General features: G+C 51.8%; 2 protein-coding genes across 2 annotated transcripts in view; one reads left to right on the forward strand and one right to left on the reverse strand.

The window, feature by feature from the left end:
- Window positions 1-24,935, forward strand: part of LOC116355544 (extensin-like) — a 53,019-nt gene extending 28,084 nt beyond the window's left edge. Inside the window, exons 2-3 of the mRNA XM_031799972.1 lie at window positions 21,699-23,427; window positions 24,443-24,935. Coding sequence (XP_031655832.1) covers window positions 21,699-23,427; window positions 24,443-24,935 — 2,222 coding nt within the window. The remainder of the gene's footprint in view (window positions 1-21,698; window positions 23,428-24,442) is intronic.
- Window positions 24,936-25,154: 219 nt separating this feature from the next.
- LOC116355545 (proline-rich extensin-like protein EPR1) lies at window positions 25,155-27,104 on the reverse strand. The gene has a single exon (XM_031799973.1). The coding sequence runs from the start codon at window positions 27,102-27,104 to the stop codon at window positions 25,155-25,157; it is 1,950 nt and encodes a 649-aa protein (XP_031655833.1).
- Window positions 27,105-27,499: the final 395 nt, after the last annotated feature.

Raw genomic sequence — 27,499 nt, forward strand, 5'->3', positions numbered from 1 at the left:
TGCCCCCAGCCTCTAGTTACTATTACCCCAGCCTTTAGTTACTATGCCCCCAGCCTCTAGTTACTATGCCCCCAGCCTGTAGTTACTATGCCCCCAGCCTGTAGTTACTATGCCCCCAGCCTCTAGTTACTATGCCCCCAGCCTGTAGTTACTATGCCCCCAGCCTCTAGTTACTATGCCCCCAGCCTCTAGTTACTATGCCCCCAGCCTGTAGTTACTATGCCCCCAGCCTCTAGTTTCTATGCCCCCAGCCTCTAGTTACTATGCCCCCAGCCTCTAGTTACTATGCCCCCAGCCTCTAGTTACTATGCCCACAGCCTCTAGTTACTATGCCCCCAGCCTCTAGTTACTATGCCCCCTGCCTCTAGTTACTATGCCCCCAGCCTCTAGTTACTATGCCCCCAGCCTGTAGTTACTATGCCCCCAGGCTGTAGTTACTATGCCCCCAGCCTCTAGTTACTATGCCCCCGGCCTGTAGTTACTATGCCCCCAGCCTCTAGTTACTATGCCTCCAGCCTCTAGTTACTATGCCTCCAGCCTCTAGTTACTATGCCCCCGGCCTCTAGTTACTATGCCTCCAGCCTGTAGTTACTATGCCCCCAGCCTGTAGTTACTATGCCCCCGGCCTCTAGTTACTATGCCTCCGGCCTCTAGTTACTATGTCCCCAGCCTCTAGTTACTATGCCCCCAGCCTCTAGTTACTATGCCTCCAGCCTCTAGTTACTATGGCCCCTAGCCTCTAGTTACTATGCCCCCAGCCTCTAGTTACTATGCCCCCAGCCTTTAGTTACTATGCCCCCAGCCTCTAGTTACTATGCCCCCAGCCTTTAGTTACTATGCCCCCAGCCTCTAGTTACTATGCCCCCAGCCTCTAGTTACTATGCCCCCAGCCTCTAGTTACTATGCCCCCAGCCTTTAGTTACTATGCCCCCAGCCTCTAGTTACTATGCCCCCAGCCTCTAGTTATTATGCCCCCAGCCTCTAGTTACTATGCCCCCAGCCTCTAGTTACTATGCCCCCAGCCTCTAGTTACTATGCCCCCAGCCTCTAGTTACTATGCCCCCAGCCTCTAGTTACTATGCCCCCAGCCTCTAGTTACTATGCCCCCAGCCTCTAGTTACTATGCCCCCAGCCTCTAGTTACTATGCCCCCAGCCTCTAGTTACTACGCCCCCAGCCTCTAGTTACTATGCCCCCAGCCTCTAGTTACTATGCCCCCAGCCTCTAGTTACTATGCCCCCAGCCCCTAGTTACTATGCCCCCAGCCTCTAGTTACTATGCCCCCAGCCTCTAGTTACTATGCCCCCATCCTCTAGTTACTATGCCCCCAGCCTTTAGTTACTATGCCCCCAGCCTCTAGTTACTATGCCCCCAGCCTTTAGTTACTATGCCCCCAGCCTCTAGTTACTATGCCCCCAGCCTCTAGTTACTATGCCCCCAGCCTCTAGTTACTATGCCCCCAGCCTCTAGTTACTATGCCCCCAGCCTCTAGTTACTACGCCCCCAGCCTCTAGTTACTATGCCCCCAGCCTCTGGAGTAGCCTGCCAGAGATCTGTAAACACATTTTTAGCTTTGCTTTTCCTCAGGGTGATTTTTAGTTGTTCAGTTTGTGTCACTTTAGTTTTTTATCCTGTTATGTTTGTTGTGTAGTAAATATTGATGCTTTTATTTTCATTGGTCTTTTTTTATTCGTTATTTTCCTGTGAAAAGCACATTGTGTTGCTTTCCATGTCTGTAATGTGCTGTATAAATAAAGCTTGATTTGATTGATTTGACTCTTTGGGACTTGCTGTAGTCCTCTTTCACCTCTAAAGCGATTAGTCACTCAGCCAAACAGTGTACAGAGGGGATCTGTTGGCTGCAGAGAGAGGCTTCACTCACAGCAAAGCCCTGACTGTTTCAACTGTCTCCACCTTCTCTGTTGTTGTTAATGGAGGACAGTGTGAGAGTGGCTCCCTCCCAGGGTTGGGCAGGACCAGTCATCCATAATGATTACATACCGCTTGGCTGGACTAGGCTCTCTCTCTCTCGCCTCGCGCTCTCTCCCCCCTAAGACTCACCCTCTCTCCCCCTGAACATCACCCTTTCCCCCCTCACCGTCTCTCCTCCCTCACCTTTTCCCCTCTCCATCACCCTCTCTCACCCTAACCCTCACTCTCTCTCCCCCTGAACATCACCCTTTCCCCCCTCACCCTCTCTCCTCCCTCACCTTTTCCCCTCTCCATCACCCTCTCTCACCCTAACCCTCACTCTCTCTCCCCCTGAACATCACCCTTTCTCCCCTCACCCTCTCTCCTCCCTCACCTTTTCCCCTCTCCATCACCCTCTCTCACCCTAACCCTCACTCTCTCTCCCCCTGAAAATCACCCTTTCCCCCCCGCCCCTCACCATCACCCTCACCTTTTCGCCTCTCCATCACCCTCTCTCCCCCCTCGCCTTCTCTCCCCCTAACACTCCCCCTCTTACCCCCCTCCGCCTCTCACCATCTAAAACCTCCACGCTCGGCTGGGTTAGGCTGGTCCCTGATCTTTCTGCCCTCAACCTCTCTCTACCACACACTATCCTATCTGTCCTATATAGCCTATGTATCCTATCCAGCCTATCTGCCATATCTATCCCATCTTTTCTATCTGTCCTATCTAGCCTATCTGTCCTTTCTAGCCTATCTGTCCTATCTATCCTATCTGTCCTATCTATCCTATCTGTCCTATATAGCCTATCTATCCTATCTGTCCTATATAGCATATCTGTCCTATCTATCCTATCTGTCCTATCTATCCTATCTGTCCTATATAGCCTATCTATCCTATCTGTCCTATATAGCATATCTGTCCTATCTATCCTATCTGTCCTATATAGCCTATCTATCCTATCTGTCCAATCTATCATATCGGTTCTATCTGTCCTAGCTATCCTATCGGTCCTATCTGTCCTATCTATCCTATCTGTCCCATCCGTCATATCTGTCCTATCTATCCTATATGTCCTATATGTCCTATCTGTCCTATCTATCCTATATGTCCTATCTGTCCTATCTATCCTATATGTCCTATCTGTCCTATCTGTCCTATCCATCCTATATGTCCTATCTATCCTATATGTCCTATATGTCCTATCTGTCCTATCTGTCCTATCTATCCTGTCTGTCCTATCTGTCCTGTCGGTCCTATCTGTCCTATATGTCCTATCTGTCCTATCTGTCCTATCTATCCTGTCTGTCCTATCTGTCCTGTAGGTCCTATCTGTCCTATATGTCCTATCTGTCCTATCTGTCCTATCTGTCCTATCTATCCTATCTATCCTATCTGTCCTATCTATCCTATCTGTCCTATATAGCCTATCTATCCTATCTGTCCTATATAGCATATCTGTCCTATCTATCCTATCTGTCCTATCTATCCTATCTATCCTATCTATCCTATCTGCCCTATCTATCCTATCTGTCCTATCTGTCCTATCTATCCTATCTGTCCTATCTATCCTATCTGTCCTATATAGCCTATCTATCCTATCTGTCCTATATAGCATATCTGTCCTATATAGCATATCTGTCCTATCTATCCTATCTATCCTATCTATCCTATCTGTCCTATCTGTCCTATCTGTCCTATATGTCCTATATGTCCTATCCTAGGCGTTGTGCTGTGGGTCGAATAGGGGAGAGGCGTTGTGCTGTGGGTCCAATAGGGGAGAGGCGTTGTGCTGTGGGTCCAATAGGGGAGAGGCGTTGTGCTGTGGGTCCAATAGGGGAGAGGCGTTGTGCTGTGGGTCCAATAGGGGAGAGGCGTTGTGCTGTGGGTCCAATAGGGGAGAGGCGTTGGGCTGTGGGTCCAATAGGGGAGAGGCGTTGTGCTGTGGGTCCAATAGGGGAGAGGCGTTGTGCTGTGGGTCCAATAGGGGAGAGGCGTTGTGCTGTGGGTCCAATAGGGGAGAGGCGTTGTGCTGTGGGTCCAATAGGGGAGAGGCGTTGTGCTGTGGGTCCAATAGGGGAGAGGCGTTGTGCTGTGGGTCCAATAGGGGAGAGGCGTTGTGCTGTGGGTCCAATAGGGGAGAGGCGTTGTGCTGTGGGTCCAATAGGGGAGAGGCGTTGTGCTGTGGGTCCAATAGGGGAGAGGCGTTGTCCTGTGGGTCCAATAGGGGAGAGGCGTTGTGCTGTGGGTCCAATAGGGGAGAGGCGTTGTGCTGTGGGTCCAATAAGGGAGAGGCATTGTGCTGTGGGTCCAATAGGGGAGAGGCGTTGTGCTGTGGGTCCAATAGGGGAGAGGCGTTGTGCTGTGGGTCCAATAGGGGAGAGGCGTTGTGCTGTGGGTCCAATAGGGGAGAGGCGTTGTGCTGTGGGTCCAATAGGGGAGAGGCGTTGTGCTGTGGGTCCAATAGGGGAGAGGCGTTGTGCTGTGGGTCCAATAGGGGAGAGGCGTTGTGCTGTGGGTCCAATAGGGGAGAGGCGTTGTGCTGTGGGTCCAATAGGGGAGAGGCGTTGTCCTGTGGGTCCAATAGGGGAGAGGCGTTGTGCTGTGGGTCCAATAGGGGAGAGGCGTTGTGCTGTGGGTCCAATAGGGGAGAGGCGTTGTGCTGTGGGTCCAATAGGGGAGAGGCGTTGTGCTGTGGGTCCAATAGGGGAGAGGCGTTGTGCTGTGGGTCCAATAGGGGAGAGGCGTTGTGCTGTGGGTCCAATAGGGGAGAGGCGTTGTGCTGTGGGTCCAATAGGGGAGAGGCGTTGTGCTGTGGGTCCAATAGGGGAGAGGCGTTGTGCTTTGGGTCCAATAGGGGAGAGGCGTTGTGCTGTGGGTCCAATAGGGGAGAGGCGTTGTGCTGTGGGTCCAATAGGGGAGAGGCGTTGTGCTGTGGGTCCAATAGGGGAGAGGCGTTGTGCTGTGGGTCCAATAGGGGAGAGGCGTTGTGCTGTGGGTCCAATAGGGGAGAGGCGTTGTGCTGTGGGTCCAATAGGGGAGAGGCGTTGTGCTGTGTGTCCAATAGGGGAGAGGCGTTGGGCTGTGGGTCCAATAGGGGAGAGGCGTTGTGCTGTGGGTCCAATAGGGGAGAGGCGTTGTGCTGTGGGTCCAATAGGGGAGAGGCGTTGTGCTGTGGGTCCAATAGGGGAGAGGCGTTGTGCTGTGGGTCCAATAGGGGAGAGGCATTGTGCTGTGGGTCCAATAGGGGAGAGGCGTTGTGCTGTGGGTCCAATAGGGGAGAGGCGTTGGGCTGTGGGTCCAATAGGGGAGAGGCGTTGTGCTGTGGGTCCAATAGGGGAGAGGCGTTGTGCTGTGGGTCCAATAGGGGAGAGGCGTTGTCCTGTGGGTCCAATAGGGGAGAGGCGTTGTGCTGTGGGTCCAATAGGGGAGAGGCGTTGTGCTGTGGGTCAAATAGGGGAGAGGCGTTGTGCTGTGGGTCCAATAGGGGAGAGGCGTTGTGCTGTGGGTCCAATAGGGGAGAGGCGTTGTGCTGTGGGTCCAATAGGGGAGAGGCGTTGTGCTGTGGGTCCAATAGGGGAGAGGCGTTGTGCTGTGGGTCCAATAGGGGAGAGGCGTTGTGCCGCGAGGTGTTGCTTTATCTGTTTTTTGAAAACAGGTTTGCTGTTTATTTGAGCAAGATGAGATGGAAGGGAGGTCCATGCAGTAAGGGCTCTATATAATAATGTACCTTTTCTTGAATTTGTTTTGGATTTGGGGACTATGAAAAGTCCCCTGGTGGCATGTCTGGTGGTAAGTGCATGCTCACAGTACACGTCCTGGTAATCCGTCTGGTCCTGCGGCCTTGCGAATGTTACCAGCTGTTCCAGAACACTGTGTGATCACGCTCTCCACAGCCGATGTGAGTAAAACCTTTAAACAGGACAATACTATCATGCATGGTTCAGTGTTATTTGCCTCTAAGCGAGCATAGAAGTAGTTTAGCTCGTCTGGTAGGCTCGTGTCACTGGGCAGCTCTCGGCTGTGCTTCCCTTTGTAGTCTGTAATGGTTTACAAGCCCTGTCACATCCTACCTGCTTTAATTATTGCTTGTAAGAAGGAATCAGGAGGATAGAATTGTGGTCAGATTTACCAAATGGAGGGCGAGGGAGAGCTTTGTATACGTCTGTGTGTGGAGTAAAGGTGGCCCAGAGTTATTTTCTCCTCTGGTTGCACATTGAACTTGCTGATAAGAATTTGGTCAAACTGATTTAAGTTTCCCTGCATTAATGTCCCCGGCCACTAGGAGCGCCGCCTCTGGATGAACGGTTTCTTATTTGTTCATACAGCTCATTCAATGCTGTCTTAGTGCCAGCCTCTGATAGTTGTGGTATGTTAACAGCTACGGAAAAAAAACCTGATGAAAAGTCTCTAGGTAAATAGTGTGGTCTACAGCTTATCATGAGATACTCTACCTGACTCTATTACTACCACCCAATATCATAATGCTTGACAGAGACAGAGATAGTGACTTTGCTCTGCTTTCCTCACCACAAAAAGTACATGGGAATTCAGCCTCCAGTATATTACACTCTGTCTACAGCCTCCAGTATATTACACTCTGTCTACAGACTCCAGTATATAACTCTGTCTACAGCCTCCAGTATATTACACTCTGTCTACAGCCTCCAGTATATAACTCTGTCTACAGCCTCCAGTATATAACTCTGTCTACAGCCTCCAGTATATTACACTCTGTCTACAGCCTCCAGTATATAACTCTGTCTACAGCCTCCAGTATATTACACTCTGTCTACAGCCTCCAGTATATAACTCTGTCTACAGCCTCCAGTATATAACTCTGTCTACAGCCTCCAGTATATAACTCTGTATACAGCCTCCAGTATATAACACTGGCTACAGCCTCCATTATATTACACTCTGTCTACAGCCTCCAGTATATAACTCTGTCTACAGCCTCCAGTATATAACTCTGTCTACAGCCTCCAGTATATAACTCTGTCTACAGCCTCCAGTATATTACACTCTGTCTATAGCCTCCAGTATATAACTCTGTCTACAGTCTCCAGTATATTACACTCTGTCTACAGCCTCCAGTATATTACACTCTGTCTACAGCCTCCAGTATATAACTCTGTCTACAGCCTCCAGTATATAACTCTGTCTACAGCCTCCAGTATATTACACTCTGTCTACAGCCTCCATTATATTACACTCTGTCTACAGCCTCCAGTATATAACTCTGTCTACAGCCTCCAGTATATAACTCTGTCTACAGCCTCCAGTATATAACTCTGTCTACAGCCTCCAGTATATAACTCTGTCTACAGCCTCCAGTATAAAACTCTGTCTACAGCCTCCAGTATATTACACTCTGTCTACAGCCTCCAGTATATAACTCTGTCTACAGCCTCCAGTATATAACTCTGTCTACAGCCTCCAGTATATAACTCTGTCTACAGCCTCCAGTATATTACACTCTGTCTACAGCCTCCAGTATATAACTCTGTCTACAGCCTCCAGTATATAACTCTGTCTACAGCCTCCAGTATATTACACTCTGTCTACAGCCTCCAGTATATAACTCTGTCTACAGCCTCCAGTATATAACTCTGTCTACAGCATCCAGTATATAACTCTGTCTACAGCCTCCAGTATATTACACTCTGTCTACAGCCTCCAGTATATAACTCTGTCTACAGCCTCCATTATATAACTCTGTCTACAGCCTCCAGTATATTACACTCTGTCTACAGCCTCCAGTATATTACACTCTGTCTACAGCCTCCAGTATATAACTCTGTCTACAGCCTCCAGGATATATCTGCGTGTTCTCAGGTGATATCCCTGCCATCTGAATGTCTATAACTCCTGTGCTCCACCTTTGTAACTTGTCCTGGTCTGATTTAAAAAAAATACATGATTTATCTTGCTCTTAGCCACAGTACTTTTAACTAGTGCAACCGAGATAAGAACGTGAAGTAAGCTCACTCCACAACTCGGCTTGCCGCCAATGGTGCTACTGAATCGGATCCTTTTCTATTGCATAAGAGATTGGTAAGTTGTCAAGGAGGGAGGTCACGTGTATTAGCGAGGTAGAGGGCCCAGTGATTCAGCCATGGGCAGTTTACCCTGAGTCGGACAGAGACTAAGCTGATTCTCCTAAAACACTGATGTTGGTTTCACCAGTAGTGCATCTGGCATCTACAACGTCAAGAGAGGTTCCTTCAGAAAAATCTGTTTTGTCAAAGTTCCCACAAAAACACATAAAACACACCATCATCTGCTCCTCTATCACTCCAGTGTTCATCTGCTAAATTGTAATTTCTTCACTACTATTGGCCTATTTATTGCCTTACCTCCTTACTCCATTTGCACACTGTATATAGACTTTCTTTTTTCTATTGTGTTATTGACTGTATGTTTGTTTATTCCACATGTTACTCTGTGTGGTTGTTTGTGTCGCACTGCTATGCTTTATCTTGGCCAGGTCGCAGCTGTAAATGAGAACTTGTTCTCAACATGCCTACCTGGTTAAATAAATGGTTATATATATAAATACCTGGTTAAATAAAGGGTTATATATATAAATACCTGGTTAAATAAAGGGTTATATATATAAATACCTGGTTAAATAAAGGGTTATATATATAAATACCAGGTTAAATAAAGGGTTATATATATAAATACCAGGTTAAATAAAGGTGAAATAAAAGAAACAAAATAAAAAGTGTTTTCCAAGCAGAATGGTACCCTGGTGGGAACCGTCCTCAGATGAAGTGTGACTCTTTCTCATCTTTCATACAGTATGCTTTACATATTTTTCTCAAACTGGCAACCAAAGGACTAGCTGTGCTTGCGCTTTGTGAGTAGCTAGCTGCCCGTCAGCTGACAGGAAAATAAATACATAAATAAATTACATTTGCGGTAAATAAATAACATTTGAAAGGATTTTGCCAGAGGGCCTCAGCTGACTGTTTGACTGCTTGCAGCTGCATTCCGACTTATGAACGGTTACCACGGCAACTGGGCTTCCAACGACTGAGGACTCCGGTCCCTACCTCCCCCTAATCTCTCCCCCCCCCCACCTACACCCTCCTCACATGACCATAACAACAAAACCCTTTCATTGACGTGTCTGTGGAATGTGGCAGTGCTTCCTGGTTGGGTTCAGTTGCCAGGGAAACCTGAGGCCACAGCTGCAGCTGCTCACTATACTCAGTACACAGCTGACTGACTGTATTGACTGAATGTACATACGCAGACACGTATTTACATTTGAGTCATTTAGCAGACACTCTTATGTGATTTACAGCTAGTGCACTAATATTAAGATACTTAGGTGGGACAACCACATATCTCAGTCATAGTAAATACATCAGTACAGTCAGAGATAGTAAGAGGGGAAAGAGTCAAATGCCAGTATTAGGTCACAAAAGGCCATTTCTTTGTTGTTGTGGCATTATTTAAGATATTCTTTGAAGAGGTAGGGTTTCAGATGTTTTTCAGAAGATGGACAGGGACTCTGATGTCCTAGCATCAGGGGGAAGATGGACAGGGACTCTGATATCCTAGCTTCAGGGGGAAGATGGACAGGGACTCTGATGTCCTAGTTTCAGGGGGAAGATGGAAAGGGACTCTGATGTCCTAGTTTCAGGGGGAAGATGGACAGGGACTCTGCTGTCCTAGCTTCAGGGGGAAGATGGACAGGGACTCTGATGTCCTAGCTTCAGGGGGAAGATGGACAGGGACTCTGCTGTCCTAGCTTCAGGGGGAAGATGGACAGGGACTCTGATGTCCTAGTGTCAGGGGGAAGCTGGTTCCACCATTGGGGTGCCAGGACAGAGAAGAGCTTGGACTGGGCTGAGCGGGAGTTACCCTGCTTTAGTGGTGAGAGGGCCAAGAGACCAGAGGTGGCAGAATGGAGTACTCGGGATGGGGTTTAGGGTTCTAGACCTTTGGTTACCTGGAACTGTGAGGAGTAACAGCGTCACCTAGGTTACTTGAAGGTGGACCACAGGAAGTTTGAGGTGGAGCGCGCCCACAGGACTGGAAAACCCACCACTGGCCCAGGTGACAGGCCCAGGCCGATAGTGGTCCAATTCCTGAGGTTCAAGGACCTGGAAATAGCTGTGCAGCGACGCTCCCCATCCAACCTGACAGAGCATGAGAGGATCTGCAGAGAAGAATGGGAAAAACTCCCCAAATACAGGTGTGTCAATCTTGTAGCATCACCCCCAAGAAGACTTGAGGCTGTAATCACTGCCAAAGGTGCTTCAACAATGTGAAGGTAGGAAACAACACCTCCACTTCACTGATCCTCAACACGGGGGCCCCACAAGGGTGCGTTCTGAGCCCTCTCCTGTACTCCCTGTTCACCCATGACTGCATGGACAAGCATGCCTCCAACTCAATCATCAAGTTTGCAGATGATACAACAGTAGTAGCCCTGATTACCAACAATGACGAGACATCCTACAGGGAGGAGGTGAGGGCCCTGGCAGAGTGGTCCCTCAACGTTGAGGGACAACAAAACGAAGGAGCTGATCGTGGACTTCAGGAGACAACAGAGCACGCCGCTATCCACATCGATGGCACCACAGTGAAAAGGTGAGGGTTAGGGTTACTTCGGTATACACATCACTGACAATCTGAAATGGTCCAAACACACAGACAGTGTGGTGAAGAAGGCACAACAGCGCCTCTTCAACCTTCGGAGGCTGAAGAAATTTGGCTTGGCCACTAAGACTCTCACAAACTTTTACAGATGGACAATTCAGTGCATCCTGTCGGGCTGTATCACCGCCTGGTACGGCAACTGCACCACCCACAACCGCAGGGATGTCCAGAGGGTGGTGCGTTCTGCCCCACTGCCGGCCCTACAGCACCTTATGTCACAGGAAGGCCAAAAGGTTCAACAAGGACATCAACCACCCTAGCCACGTCCTGTTCACCCGCTATCATCGAGAAGGTGAGGTCAGTACAGGTGCAGCAAAGCTGGGACTGAGAGACTGGAAAAACAGCTTCTATCTCAAGGCCATCAGACCATGCTACCACCCGGAAACTCAACCCTGCACCTTAGAGGCTGCTGCCCTATATACAGTTGACGTCGAAAGTTTGCATAAACTTAGGTTGGTGTCATTAAAAGTCGTTTTTCAACCACTCCACAAATTTCTTGTTAACAAACTATAGTTTTGGCAAGTCGGTTAGGACATTTACTTTGTGCATGACACAAGTAATATTTCCAGCAATTGTTAACAGACAGATTATTTCACTTATAATTCACTGTATCACAATTCCAGTCGGTCAGAAGTTTACATACACTAAGTCGACTGTACCTTTAAACAGCTTGGAAAATTCCAGAAAATGATGTCCTGACTTTAGAAGTTTCTGATTGACATTATTTGAGTCCATTGGAGGTGTACCTCTGGATGTATTTCAAGGCCTACCTTCAAACACAGTGCCTCTTTACTTGACATCAAGGAAAAATCTAAAGAAATCAGCCAAGACCTCAGAATAAAATTGTAGACCTCTACATGTTTGGTTCATCCTTCTGAGGAATGTCCAAATGCCTGAGGGTACCACGTTCATCTGTACAAACAATAGTACGCAAGTATAAACACCGTGGGACCACGCAGCCATCATACCTGTCACGGGCGTCGTAAGAAGTGGACCAAGGTGCAGCGTGGTGAGCGTACATATTCCTTTTTATTAGAATGTCGCCAACAAAAACAATAAACAATACAAAATGACCGTGAAGCTTGACTTCAGGTATGATGCCTCTAACAAAGTCAACTACCCACAACTACAACAGGGGAAAAAGGCTGCCTAAGTATGATTCCCAATTAGAGACAACGATAGACAACTGTGGAGGCTCCGGACTGGAGGCCGTCGATGGAGGCTCCGGACCGGAGGCCGTCGCTGGAGACTCCGGACTGGAGGCCGTCGATGGAGGATCCGGACTAGAGGCCGTCGCTGGAGGCTCCGGACTGGAGGCCGTCGATGGAGGCTCCGGACTGGAGGCCGTCGCTGGAGGCTCCGGACTGGAGGCCGTCGATGGAGGCTCCGGACTGGAGGCCGTCAATGGAGGCTCTGGACTGGAGGCCGTCGCTGGAGGCTTCGTGCCATGGATCATTGCTGGAGGCTTCTTTTTTATTTATTTTTTATTTCACCTTTATTTAACCAGGTAGGCTAGTTGAGAACACCTTTATTTAACCAGGTAGGCTAGTTGAGAACACCTTTATTTAACCAGGTAGGCTAGTTGAGAACACCTTTATTTAACCAGGTAGGCTAGTTGAGAACACCTTTATTTAACCAGGTAGGCTAGTTGAGAACACCTTTATTTAACCAGGTAGGCTAGTTGAGAACACCTTTATTTAACCAGGTAGGCTAGTTGAGAACACCTTTATTTTACCAGGTAGGCTAGTTGAGAACACCTTTATTTAACCAGGTAGGCTAGGCTACAACTGCGACCTGGCCAAGATAAAGCATAGCAGTGTGAACAGAGAACAACACAGAGTTACACATGGAATAAACAAAACATACAGTCAATAATACAGTAGAACAAAAGAAAACAAAAAGTCTATATACAGTGAGTGCAAATGAGGTAAGTTAAGGAAATAAATAGGCCATGGTGGCGAAGTAATTACAATATAGCAATTAAACACTGGAATGGTAGATCGGCAGAAGATGAATGTGCAGGTAGAGATACTGGGGTGCAAAGGAGCAAAATAAATAAATAAATATCAGTATGGGGATGAGGTAGGTAGATAGATGGGCTTTTTACAGATAGGCTAAGTACAGGTGCAGTGATCTGTAAACTGCTCTGACTGCTGCTGCTTAAAGCTAGTGAGGGAGATGTGAGTCTCCAGCTTCAGAGATTTTTGCAATTTGTTCCAGTCATCGGCAGCAGAGAACTGGAAGGAAAAACGACAAAATGAGGTGTTGGCTTTGGGGGTGACCAGTGAGATATACCTGCTGGAGCGCGTGCTACGAGTGGGTGCTGCTATGGTGACCAGTGAGCTGAGATAAGGCGGGGCTTTACCTAGCAGAGACTTGTAGATAACCTGTAGCCAGTGGGTTTGGTGACGAGTATGAAGCGAGGGCCAACCAACGAGAGCGTACAGGTCGCAATGGTGGGTAGTGTATGGGGCTTTGGTGACAAAACGGATGGCACTGTGATAGACTGCATCCAGTTTGTTGAGTAGAGTGTTGGAGGCTGTTTTATAGATGACATCACCGAAGTCGAGGATTGGTAGGATGGTCAGTTTTACGAGGGTATGTTTGGCAGCATGAGTGAAGGATGCTTTGTTGCGACATAGGAAGCCGATTCTAGATTTAATTTTGGATTGGAGATGCTTAATGTGAGTCTGGAAGGAGAGTTCAAAGTCTAACCAGACACCTAGATATTTGTAGTTGTCCATGTATTCTAAGTCAGAGGCGTCCAGAGTAGTGACGCTGGACCGGCGAGCAGGTGCGGGCAGCGATCGATTGAATAGTATTCATTTAGTTTTACTTGCATTTAAGAGCAGTTGGAGGCCACGGAAGGAGAATTGTATGGCATTGAAGGTCGTCTGGAGGTTAGTTAACACAGTGTCCAAGGAGGGGCCAGAAGTATACAGAATGGTGTCGTCTGCGTAGAGGTGGATCAGAGAATCACCAGCAGCAAGAGCAACGTCATTGATGTATACAGAAAAGAGAGTCGGCCCGAGAATTGAACCCTGTGGCACACCCATAGAGACTGTCACAGGTCCAGATAGAGGTCTTGCCATGGATCATCACTGGAGGCTTCTTGCCATGGATCACCACTGGAGGCTTCTTGCCATGGATCATCACTGGAGTGAAGAGACGTATGAGCAGCCTGGTGCGTGGAGCTGCCACAGGGCTCACCAGGCTGGGGAGACATACAGGAGGCTTGGTTCTGGGCGCAGGCACAGGACTCACCGGGCTGGGGAGACATACTGGAGGCTTGGTTCTGGGAGCAGGCACAGGACTCACCGGGCTGGGGAGATATACTGGAGGCTTTGTTCTGGGAGGAGGCACAGGACTCACCAGGCTGGGGAGACATACTGGAGGCTTGGTTCTGGGAGCAGGCACAGGACTCACCGGGCTGGGGAGACATACTGGAGGCTTGGTTCTGGGAGCAGGCACAGGACTCACCGGGCTGGGGAGATATACTGGAGGCTTTGTTCTGGGAGGAGGCACAGGACTCACCAGGCTGGGGAGACATACTGGAGGCTTGGTTCTGGGAGCAGGCACAGGATTCACCAGGCTGGGGAGAAATACAGGAGGCTTGGTTCTGGGAGCAGGCACAGGACTCACCAGGCTGGGGAGACATACAGGAGGCCTGGTTCTGGGAGCAGGTACAGGACTCACCAGCCTGGGGAGACATACAGGAGGCCTGGTTCTGGGCGCAGGCACAGGACTCACCAGCCTGGGGAGACATACAGGAGGACTGGTTCTGGGAGCAGGCACAGGACTCACCGGGCTGGGGAGACATACTGGAGGCTTGGTTCTGGGAGCAGGCACAGGACTCACCAGGCTGGGGAGACATACAGGAGGCCTGGTTCTGGGAGCTGCCACAGGGCTCACCAGGCTGGAGAGACATACAGGAGGCTTGGTTCTTGGCGGAGGCACCGGATACACCGTGGAGGCGCACTGGAGGTCTCGAGCGTAGAGCACAACCCATACTGGCTGGATGGTTATCTTCGCCCTGCAAATGTGGAGCGCTGGCACAGGACTGACTGGGCTAGACGTACCGGAGACACAGTGCACAGAGCCGTACATCCCTGTAAGAAATTTGCAAACATTTAAAGAAATTGTTTTTGCTTTGTCATTATGGGGGTATTGTGTGTAGTTTGATGATGAAAAAAACATAATTTAATCCATTTTAGAATAAGGCTGTAACGTAACCAAAATGTGGAAAGAGTCAATGGGTCTGAAAGCTTCCCGAATTCACAGTTATATGAACTAGGTTATAAAACAAACAAAACAATTATCACACGCATTATTACTTTACCCACTACTATAACCACTGTGTCACGCCAACATCAACCAGAGGATCTTGCATTTCCCAGGCCACAGGGGAACCATAGTTCTTCAGAACATCGCCGGTTGTAACAAATAGAGCCTATAAATTAGGTCCATAAACAACACAGTTTATTTCTGGTTTCCCTTTCTGGACTGAAAAAAACATTTACACAAAATGGAAACTCAGACAAAATAGTTTGTTTGTCTAAGACAGGGATAGTCACAATGTTCCGCATATCACAGTGCCTTCTACTTCCTGACACCCTATTCCTTATGGGACTTGGACAAAGGCAGTGCACTATATAGGGAACAGGGTGCTTTGTGCGACTCACGCTGTGTGTCAGCCACTCCAAACAGACACTGACTGCTGAGAACAGAATAATAGTTATTATTCTCTCTTGTGTGTTGAAGCCAACAATGCTGAACAGCATTGAAGGCAACGCTTGCTGAACAGCATTGAAGCCAAACCATGCTGAACAGCATTGAAGCCAACTCTTGCTGAACAGCATTGAAGACAACACCTGCTGAACAGCATTGAAGCCAACGCTTGCTGAACAGCATTGAAGCCAACGCTTGCTGAACAGCATTGAAGCCAACACTTGCTGAACAGCATTGAAGACAACACCTGCTGAACAGCATTGAAGCCAACACTTGCTGAACAGCATTGAAGCCAACGCTTGCTGAACAGCATTGAAGCCAACGCCTACTGAACAGCATTGAAGCCAACGCTTGCTGAACAGCATTGAAGCCAACGCTTGCTGAACAGCATTGAAGCCAACGCTTGCTGAACAGCATTGAAGCCAACGCTTGCTGAACAGCATTGAAGCCAACGCTTGCTGAACAGCATTGAAGCCAACGCTTGCTGAACAGCATTGAAGCCAACGCTTGCTGAACAGCATTGAAGCCAATACCTACTGACCTGAAGGGCCGTCAGGGAAGAAGAGTAGTCTATTTCCTTTGAAGTGGACTACTGTTGACCAGGGTAGTGGACTACTGTAGACCAGGGTCTATAGGGTAGTGGACTACTGTAGACCAGGGTCTATAGGGTAGTGGACTACTGTAGACCAGGGTCTATAGGGTAGTGGACTACTGTAGACCAGGGTAGTGGACTACTGTTGACCAGGGTCTATAGGGTAGTGGACTATTGTTGACCATGGTCTGTAGGGTAGTGGACTACTGTTGACCAGGGCCTATAGGGTAGTGGACTACTGTTGACCAGGGTCTATAGGGTAGTGGACTACTGTAGACCAGGGTCTATAGGGTAGTGGACTACTGTAGACCAGGGTAGTGGACTACTGTTGACCAGGGTCTATAGGGTAGTGGACTACTGTTGACCAGGGTCTGTAGGGTAGTGGACTACTGTTGACCAGGGCCTATAGGGTAGTGGACTACTGTTGACCAGGGTCTATAGGGTAGTGGACTACTGTTGACCAGGGTCTATAGGGTAGTGGACTACTGTAGACCAGGGTCTATAGGGTAGTGGACTACTGTTGACCAGGGTCTATAGGGTAGTGGACTACTGTAGACCAGGGTCTATAGGGTAGTGGACTCCTGTTGACCAGGGTCTATAGGGTAGTGGACTACTGTTGACCAGGGTCTATAGGGTAGTGGACTACTGTTGACCAGGGTCTATATGGTAGTGGACTACTGTTGACCAGGGTCTATAGGGTAGTGGACTACTGTAGACCAGGGTCTATAGGGTAGTGGACTACTGTAGACCAGGGTCTATAGGGTAGTGGACTACTGTAGACCAGGGTCTATAGGGTAGGGGACTACTGTAGACCAGGGTCTATAGGGTAGTGGACTACTGTAGACCAGGGTAGTGGACTACTGTAGACCAGGGTCTATAGGGTAGGGGACTACTGTAGACCAGGGTCTATAGGGTAGTGGACTACTGTAGACCAGGGTCTATAGGGTAGTGGACTACTGTAGACCAGGGTAGTGGACTACTGTAGACCAGGGTCTATAGGGTAGTGGACTACTGTTGACCAGGGTCTATAGGGTAGTGGACTACTGTAGACCAGGGTCTGAAGGGTAGTGGACTACTGTAGACCAGGGTCTATAGGGTAGTGGACTACTGTAGACCAGGGTCTATAGAGTAGTGGACTACTGTAGACCAGGGTCTATAGGGTAGTGGACTACTGTTGACCAGGGTCTATAGGGTAGTGGACTACTGTAGACCAGGGTCTATAGGGTAGTGGACTACTGTAGACCAGGGTCTATAGGGTAGTGTACTACTGTAGACCAGGGTCTATAGGGTAGTGGACTACTGTAGACCAGGGTAGTGGACTACTGTAGACCAGGGTCTATAGGGTAGTGGACTACTGTAGACCAGGGTCTATAGGGTAGTGTACTACTGTAGACCAGGGTCTATAGGGTAGTGGACTACTGTTGACCAGGGTAGTGGACTACTGTAGACCAGGGTCTATAGGGTAGTGGACTAATGTAGACCAGGGTCTATAGGGTAGTGGACTACTGTAGACCAGGGTCTATAGGGTAGTGGACTACTGTAGACCAGGGTCTATAGAGTAGTGGACTACTGTAGACCAGGGTCTATAGGGTAGTGGACTACTGTTGACCAGGGTCTATAGGGTGGTGGACTACTGTTGACCAGGGTCTATAGGGTAGTGGACTACTGTTGACCTGGGTAGTGGACTACTGTTGACCAGGGTCTATAGGGTAGTGGCCTACTGTTGACCAGGGTAGTGGACATCTGTTGACCTGGGTAGTGTACTACTGTAGACCAGGGTAGTGGACTACTGTAGACCAGGGTAGTGGACTACTGTTGACCAGGGTCTATAGGGTAATAGACTACTGTTGACCAGGGTAGTGGCCTACTGTAGACCAGGGTAGTGGACTACTGTAGACCAGGGTCTGTAGGGTAGTGGACTACTGTTGACCAGGGCCTATAGGGTAGTGGACTACTGTTGACCAGGGTCTATAGGGTAGTGGACTACTGTTGACCAGGGTCTATAGGGTAGTGGACTACTGTAGACCAGGGTCTATAGGGTAGTGGACTACTGTTGACCAGGGTCTATAGGGTAGTGGACTACTGTAGACCAGGGTCTATAGGGTAGTGGACTCCTGTTGACCAGGGTCTATAGGGTAGTGGACTACTGTTGACCAGGGTCTATAGGGTAGTGGACTACTGTTGACCAGGGTCTATATGGTAGTGGACTACTGTTGACCAGGGTCTATAGGGTAGTGGACTACTGTAGACCAGGGTCTATAGGGTAGTGGACTACTGTAGACCAGGGTCTATAGGGTAGTGGACTACTGTAGACCAGGGTCTATAGGGTAGGGGACTACTGTAGACCAGGGTCTATAGGGTAGTGGACTACTGTAGACCAGGGTAGTGGACTACTGTAGACCAGGGTCTATAGGGTAGGGGACTACTGTAGACCAGGGTCTATAGGGTAGTGGACTACTGTAGACCAGGGTCTATAGGGTAGTGGACTACTGTAGACCAGGGTAGTGGACTACTGTAGACCAGGGTCTATAGGGTAGTGGACTACTGTTGACCAGGGTCTATAGGGTAGTGGACTACTGTAGACCAGGGTCTGAAGGGTAGTGGACTACTGTAGACCAGGGTCTATAGGGTAGTGGACTACTGTAGACCAGGGTCTATAGAGTAGTGGACTACTGTAGACCAGGGTCTATAGGGTAGTGGACTACTGTTGACCAGGGTCTATAGGGTAGTGGACTACTGTAGACCAGGGTCTATAGGGTAGTGGACTACTGTAGACCAGGGTCTATAGGGTAGTGTACTACTGTAGACCAGGGTCTATAGGGTAGTGGACTACTGTAGACCAGGGTAGTGGACTACTGTAGACCAGGGTCTATAGGGTAGTGGACTACTGTAGACCAGGGTCTATAGGGTAGTGTACTACTGTAGACCAGGGTCTATAGGGTAGTGGACTACTGTTGACCAGGGTAGTGGACTACTGTAGACCAGGGTCTATAGGGTAGTGGACTAATGTAGACCAGGGTCTATAGGGTAGTGGACTACTGTAGACCAGGGTCTATAGGGTAGTGGACTACTGTAGACCAGGGTCTATAGAGTAGTGGACTACTGTAGACCAGGGTCTATAGGGTAGTGGACTACTGTTGACCAGGGTCTATAGGGTGGTGGACTACTGTTGACCAGGGTCTATAGGGTAGTGGACTACTGTTGACCTGGGTAGTGGACTACTGTTGACCAGGGTCTATAGGGTAGTGGCCTACTGTTGACCAGGGTAGTGGACATCTGTTGACCTGGGTAGTGTACTACTGTAGACCAGGGTAGTGGACTACTGTAGACCAGGGTAGTGGACTACTGTTGACCAGGGTCTATAGGGTAATAGACTACTGTTGACCAGGGTAGTGGCCTACTGTAGACCAGGGTAGTGGACTACTGTAGACCAGGGTAGTGGACTACTGTTGACCAGGGTAGTGGACTACTGTTGACCAGGGTCTATAGGGTAGTGGACTACTGTAGACCAGGGTCTATAGGGTAGTGGACTACTGTAGACCAGGGTAGTGGACTACTGTAGACCAGGGTAGTGGGCTACTGTTGACCAGGGTAGTGGACTACTGTTGACCAGGGTCTATAGGGTAGTGGACTATTGTAGACCAGGGTCTATAGGGTAGTGGACTACTGTAGACCAGGGTCTATAGGGTAGTGGACTACTGTAGACCAGGGTCTATAGGGTCATTTGGGATGTACCCACTGTAAACACGGGATGTTGTTAATATCAGTGACAGGAGAACATTTCCATAATAATTATGATTTGTCTAAATAGACTTATACATCATACTAAATGTCAAACAGGAAAACAACACTAACAGTTCTGTTAGAAATAGTCCAACTCAGAGCACAGTTATAAATATCACTATCACAGCACTCCTTGTCCCTGTTTGTTCATTGGTCAGGTCCCAGAGGAACACTCGATCCAGCGCCTTACTTTTGAACATGAGAAATATGCTTATATTTTCAAAAGCTAGCAGTCCCACATAATTATAGTATTAGTAAACAGTCAAAGCCCAGATAATTAAACCCTCCCTATCGGGGCACAAGGCGAGACCCAGATGCAGATGTTTGGACTCTTTGATGTTTATTGATTCAAAATGGGTTAGGCAAGAGAATGGTCGTGGACAGGCAAAAGGTTGAAACCAGTTCAGAGTCCAGGAGGTACAGAGTGGCAGACGGGCTCGAGGTCAAGGCCGGCAGAATGGTCAGGAAGGCGGGTACAAAGTACAGAAACAGGCAAGGGGCAAATATAGTTCAGAAAAGGCAGGAGAAGTGGGAAAAACACGCTGGTTGACCAGGACATACAAGACAAACTGGCACAGAGAGACAGGAAACACAGGGATAAATACACTGGTACAGAGAGACAGGAAACACAGGGATAAATACACTGGCCCAGAGAGACAGGAAACACAGGGATAAATACACTGGCACAGAGAGACAGGAAACACAGGGATAAATACACTGGCACAGAGGGACAGGAAACACAGGGATAAATACCCTGGTACAGAGAGACAGGAAACACAGGGATAAATACACTGGTACAGAGAGACAGGAAACACAGGGATAAATACACTGGCACAGAGAGACAGGAAACACAGGGATAAATACACTGGTACAAGAGACAGGAAACACAGGGATAAATACACTGGCACAGAGAGACAGGAAACACAGGGATAAATACACTGGTACAAGAGACAGGAAACACAGGGATAAATACACTGGTACAGAGAGACAGGAAACACAGGGATAAATACACTGGTACAGAGACAGGAAACACAGGGATAAATACACTGGTACAGAGAGACAGGAAACACAGGGATAAATACACTGGCACAGAGAGACAGGAAACACAGGGATAAATACACTGGTACAGAGAGACAGGAAACACAGGGAGGGTGGGAGGGAGGGAGGCAGGGAAAAGAGATCCCTTATGTTTTCTTCTAACCCCCCAGATCTGTCCCAACAACTCCAACTATCTCTGAGGATGTTGTTAAGAATTTCCCGACTTCGGCATACCGTTTCCTACACGTTTCCTTGTGGTTGTACAGTATTTCAACGTTTATGAACATAACTAAAGTTTCCTTGTGGTTTTTATGGGAGCTTTTCTTCATATGAGAACGGAATTGAGAGCTAATTTAATTTAAAAAACCGTAAAGTCGATTGACACAACAGTGCGTCAATCTAAGTAACATAATAAAAAATTCCCCTTTGAGAAATCCGTAAATTTAAGATAGAGATATCAGTTGTTTTTTCTGCATTGGATGTGCCTCAATCCACCACATTCTCCACCATCTGCATCTGAGCTGAAAGGTGGCAGAGCTAGAGAGCAGTGTTTGAAATGAAACATCCCAAAAATCAGTCCCATAACGTCTGTAGCGTCCAAATGGTTTGACCTACCAACTTTTATGACCCCTGGAAAGGGGAGACTCTTACGAACACGACGGTGAACTGTCACGGGACTCATCTGACGGAAACCAGTACCTGTAAAAGAGAAAAAAATATGAATATAGTTTTCTGTCTACCCAAAAAAAGGGGTTAAATATGTGTAAACATAAACATATATATTTCCTTTCTTATATCTCCTAGATTTAGCACAGAGACTTCAAAATCATGTTGGTATATGTATTGTTTATACCTAAAGGGTTCCATAATGTCCCAAATCAGACAGCTAAATGATTAAAAGTATATACCATCTAAAAACAATTCCATATTTAATCTTAGAACCCCCCCACCCCTCACCCTACTACCAGGTCGACCCCCCCACCCCTCACCCTACTACCAGGTCGACCCCCCCACCCCTCACCCTACTACCAGGTCGACCCCCCACCCCTCACCCTACTACCAGGTCGACCCCCCCACCCCTCACCCTACTACCAGGTCGACCCCCCCACCCCTCACCCTACTACCAGGTCGACCCCCCACCCCTCACCCTACTACCAGGTCGACCCCCCACCCCTCACCCCCAACCCTACTACCAGGTCGACCCCCCACCCCTCACCCTACTACCAGGTCGACCCCCCCACCCCTCACCCTACTACCAGGTCGACCCCCCACCCCTCACCCTACTACCAGGTCGACCCCCCACCCCTCACCCTACTACCAGGTCGACCCCCCACCCCTCACCCTACTACCAGGTCGACCCCCCACCCCTCACCCTACTACCAGGTCGACCCCCCACCCCTCAACCTACTACCAGGTCGACCCCCCACCCCTCACCCTACTACCAGGTCGACCACCCACCCCCCCACCCCTCACCCTACTACCAGGTCGACCCCCCACCCCTCACCCTACTACCAGGTCGACCCCCCACCCCTCACCCTACTACCAGATCGACCCCCCACCCCTCACCCTACTACCAGGTCGACCCCCCACCCCTCACCCTACTACCAGGTCGACCCCCCACCCCTCACCCTACTACCAGGTCGACCCCCCACCCCTCACCCTACTACCAGGTCGACCCCCCACCCCTCACCCTACTACCAGGTCGACCCCCCACCCCTCACCCTACTACCAGGTCGACCCCGCACCCCTCACCCTACTACCAGGTCGACCCCCCACCCCTCACCCTACTACCAGGTCGACCCCCCACCCCTCACCCTACTACCAGGTCGACCCCCCACCCCTCACCCTACTACCAGGTCGACCCCCCACCCCTCACCCTACTACCAGGTCGACCCCCCACCCCTCACCCTACTACCAGGTCGACCCCCCCCACCCCTCACCCTACTACAAGGTCGACCCCCCACCCCTCACCCTACTACCAGGTCGACCCCCCACCCCTCACCCTACTACCAGGTCGACCCCCCACCCCTCACCCTACTACCAGGTCGACCCCCCACCCCTCACCCTACTACCAGGTCGACCCCCCACCCCTCACCCTACTACCAGGTCGACCCCCCCCACTCCTCACCCTACTACCAGGTCGACCCCCCACCCCTCACCCTACTACCAGGTCGACCCCCCACCCCTCACCCTACTACCAGGTCGACCCCCCACCCCTCACCCCCAACCCTACTACCAGGTCGACCCCCACCCCTCACCCTACTACCAGGTCGACCCCCCACCCCTCACCCCCAATTCTACTACCAGGTCGAACCCCCCACCCCTCACCCCCAACCCTACTACCAGGTCGACCCCCCCACCCCTCACCCCCCACCCCCAACCCTACTACCAGGTCAACCCCCCTCACCCCCCATCCTACTACCAGGTCGACCCCCCCACCCCTCACCCCCAACCCTACTACCAGGTCGACCCCCCCACCCCCCCCACCCCTCACCCCCCATCCTACTACCAGGTCGACCCCTCACCCCCAACCCTACTACCAGGTCGACCCCCCCTCACCCCCCAACCCTACTACCAGGTCAACCCCCCTCACCCCCCATCCTACTACCAGGTCGACCCCCCACTCCTCACCCCCAACCCTACTACCAGGTCGACCCCCCCCACCCCCCCACCCCTCACCCTCAACCCTACTACCAGGTCGACCCCCCACCCCTCACCCCCAATTCTACTACCAGGTCGACCCCCCCACCCCTCACCCCCAACCCTACTACCAGGTCGACCCCCCCTCACCCCCCAACCCTAAATCAAATCAAATCAAATTTATTTATATAGCCCTTCGTACATCAGCTGATATCTCAAAGTGCTGTACAGAAACCCAGCCTAAAACCCCAAACAGCAAGCAATGCAGGTGGAGAAGCACGGTGGCTAGGAAAAACTCCCTAGAAAGGCCAATACCTAGGAAGAAACCTAGAGAGGAACCAGGCTATGTGGGGTGGCCAGTCCTCTTCTGGCTGTGCCGGGTGGAGATTATAACAGAACATGGTCAAGATGTTCAATGTTCATAAATGACCAGCATGGTCGAATAATAATAAGGCAGAACAGTTGAAACTAGAGCAGCAGCACAGTCAGGTGGAAGTTGAAACTGGAGCAGCAGCATGGCCAGGTAGACTGGGGACAGCAAGGAGTCATCATGTCAGGTAGTCCTGGGGCATGGTCCTAGGGCTCAGGTCAGTTGAAACTGGAACAGCAGCATGGCCAGGTGGACTGGGGACAGCAAGGAGTCATCATGTCAGGTAGTCCTGGGGCATGGTCCTAGGGCTCAGGTCCTCCGAGAGAGAGAAAGAAAGAGAGAAGGAGAGAATTAGAGAACGCACACTTAGATTCACACAGGACACCGAATAGGACAGGAGAAGTACTCCAGATATAACAAACTGACCCCAGCCCCCCGACACATAAACTACTGCAGCATAAATACTGGAGGCTGAGACAGGAGGGGTCAGGAGACACTGTGGCCCCATCCGAGGACACCCCCGGACAGGGCCAAACAGGAAGGATATAACCCCACCCACTTTGCCAAAGCACAGCCCCCACACCACTAGAGGGATATCTTCAACCACCAACTTACCATCCTGAGACAAGGCTGAGTATAGCCCACAAAGACTACCAGGTCAACTACCAGGTCAACCCCCCTCACCCCCCATCCTACTACCAGGTCGACCCCCCACTCCTCACCCCCAACCCTACTACCAGGTCGACCCCCCCACCCCCCCACCCCTCACCCTCAACCCTACTACCAGGTCGACCCCCCACCCCTCACCCCCAATTCTACTACCAGGTCGACCCCCCCACCCCTCACCCCCAACCCTACTACCAGGTCGACCCCCCTCACCCCCCAACCCTACTACCAGGTCGACCCCCCTCACCCCCCATCCTACTACCAGGTCGACCCCCCACCCCTCACCCCCAACCCTACTACCAGGTCGACCCCCCCACCCCCCACCCCTCACGCCCAACCCTACTACCAGGTTGACCCCCCTCACCCCCCATCCTACTATCAGGTTGACCCCCCCACCCCTCACCCCCAATCCTACTACCAGGTCGACCCCCCTCACCCCTCATCCTACTACCAGGTCGACCCCCCACCCCTCATCCCCAATCCTACTACCAGGTCGACCCCTCACCCCCCACCCCTCTCACAGATTTAATTTTTCAGAATTAGAAGTGTGTGACCCCAGGATGAATATTGTAAATAAGGACACTGCGTAAACATTTGTATGAATGAATGCCAGCCAAAATCTCTGAGGAAAACTCTCAAGGAACCAGAATAAAATGTTCTCCCTACAACCTAAAAATAAACGATCCCAGAAGAGGTGAAATGTTCACTTCTGTTCTCTGAATGTTTACAAAACGTTCAGTTTTACAAGTCAGGAAATGTATGGCTTCGATCCCACAACCAATGTGAAACCAAAGATGTACGTTCCAAGAACTTCGAAGGATTCAAATGTGCTATCTGGGCTTCCACTAACACTAACCGTACAAGAGGCCATACAGGGTTTGGTGGACTGGATATGGAATGGCAGGGGGGCTACGGGGGGCAGTGGGGGTAACGGGGCAGTGGGGGACAGCAGGGGGCAGCGGGGAGCAGAGGGGGGCAGCGGGGGGCAGCGGGGAGCAGAGGGGGGCAGCAGGGGGCAGCGGGGAGCAGAGGGGGGCAGCGGGGGGCAGCGGGGGGCAGTGAGAGGTGGGGGCAGTGGGAGGCAGAGGGGGGCAGTGAGAGGTGGGGGCAGTGGGGCGGCAAAGGGGGGCAGTGAGAGGTGGGGGCAGTGGGGGGCAGCGGGGGGCAGTGAGAGGTGGGGGCAGTGGGGGGCAGAGGGGGGCAGTGAGAGGTGGGGGCAGTGGGGGGCAGAGGGGGGCAGTGAGAGGTGGGGGCAGTGGGGGGCAGTGAGAGGTGGGGGCAGTGAGAGGGGGGGCAGCGGGGGGGCAGTGAGAGGTGGGGGGCAGTGGGGGGGCAGAGGGGGCAGTGAGAGGTGGGGGAAGTGGGGGGCAGTGAGAGGTGGGGGCAGTGAGAGGTGGGGGCAGCGGGGGGCAGAGGGGGGCAGTGAGAGGTGGGGGCAGTGGGGGGCAGTTGGGGGCAGCGGGGGGCAGCGGGGGGCAGAGGGGGGCAGTGAGAGGTGGGGGCAGTGGGAGGCAGAGGGGGGCAGTGAGAGGTGGGGGCAGTGGGGCGGCAAAGGGGGCAGTGAGAGGTGGGGGCAGTGGGGGGCAGCGGGGGGCAGTGAGAGGTGGGGGCAGCAGGGGGCAGTGAGAGGTGGGGGCAGAGGGGGGCAGTGAGAGGTGGGGGCAGTGGGGGGCAGCGGGGGGCAGTGAGAGGTGGGGGCAGCAGGGGGCAGTGAGAGGTGGGGGCAGTGGGGGGCAGTGAGAGGTGGGGGCAGCGGGGCGGCAAAGGGGGGCAGTGAGAGGTGGGGGCAGTGGGGGGCAGCGGGGGGCAGTGAGAGGTGGGGGCAGCGGGGGGCAGTGAGAGGTGGGGGCAGCGGGGGGCAGTGAGAGGTGGGGGCAGTGGGGCGGCAAAGGGGGGCAGTGAGAGGTGGGGGCAGTGGGGGGCAGCGGGGGGCAGTGAGAGGTGGGGGCAGCAGGTTGCAGTGAGAGGTGGGGGCAGTGGGGGGCAGTGAGAGGTGGGGGCAGCGGGGTGGCAAAGGGGGGCAGTGAGAGGTGGGGGCAGTGGGGGGCAGCGGGGGGCAGTGAGAGGTGGGGGCAGCGGGGGGCAGTGAGAGGTGGGGGCAGCGGGGGGCAGTGAGAGGTGGGGGCAGTGGGGGGCAGTGAGAGGTGGGGGCAGTGAGAGGGGGGGCAGCGAGGGGCAGTGAGAGGTGGGGGCAGTGAGAGGGGGGGCAGTGAGAGGGGGGGGCAGCGGGGGGCAGTGAGAGGTGGGGGGCAGTGGGGGGCAGAGTGGGCAGTGAGAGGTGGGGGCAGTGAGAGGTGGGGGGCAGCGGGGGGCAGCGGGGGGCAGAGGGGGGCAGTGAGAGGTGGGGGCAGCGGGGAGCAGAGGGGGGCAGTGAGAGGTGGGGGCAGTGGGGGGCAGCGGGGGGCAGAGTGGGCAGTGAGAGGTGGGGGCAGAGGAGGGCAGCGGGGGGCAGAGGGGGGCAGTGAGAGGTGGGGGCAGCGGGGAGCAGAGGGGGGCAGTGAGAGGTGGGGGCAGTGAGAGGGGGGGCAGCGGGGGGCAGTGAGAGGTGGGGGCAGTGAGAGGGGGGGGCAGCGGGGGGCAGTGAGAGGTGGGGGCAGTGGGGGGCAGCGGGGGGCAGTGAGAGGTGGGGGCAGCGGGGAGCAGAGGGGGGCAGTGAGAGGTGGGGGCAGCGGGGAGCAGTCCCTCCCTCCCTCCACATGCTTCTCCTCTCAGCAGATCTGGTCTGCCCTCCAGGAAGCCTCAGCAGACACACCACTGCTGCAGCACAGTGGTCTTTTTAAACGGGCGTATTTGAGCGTCTGCCAGGCAGAACCAGGGCCAACGACCTCTCATCTGGAGCTCTGGCTGGAGATGACTTGACTGCTGCTGGAGTCCTGAGAGGAGATAAAACAACACTAGGAGGAGAGAGGGAGGGAGACAGGGGGAGAGAGGGAGGGAGACAGGGGGAGAGAGGGAGGGAGACAGGGGGAGAGAGGGAGGGAGACAGGGGGAGAGAGGGATGGAGACAGGGGGAGAGAGGGAGGGAGGGAGAACAGGGGGAGAGAGGGAGGGAGGGAGACAGGGGGAGAGAGGGAGGGAGGGAGACAGGGGGAG

Source organism: Oncorhynchus kisutch, linkage group LG20, assembly GCF_002021735.2.
Source record: "Oncorhynchus kisutch isolate 150728-3 linkage group LG20, Okis_V2, whole genome shotgun sequence".
Taxonomy (NCBI): Eukaryota; Metazoa; Chordata; class Actinopteri; order Salmoniformes; family Salmonidae; genus Oncorhynchus; species Oncorhynchus kisutch.

What these genes read in the sequence shown, in the direction of transcription:
- LOC116355545 (XM_031799973.1), bottom strand. Translation starts at nt 27,104, where the DNA reads ATGTGGAGGGAGGGAGGGACTGCTCCCCGCTGCCCCCACCTCTCACTG.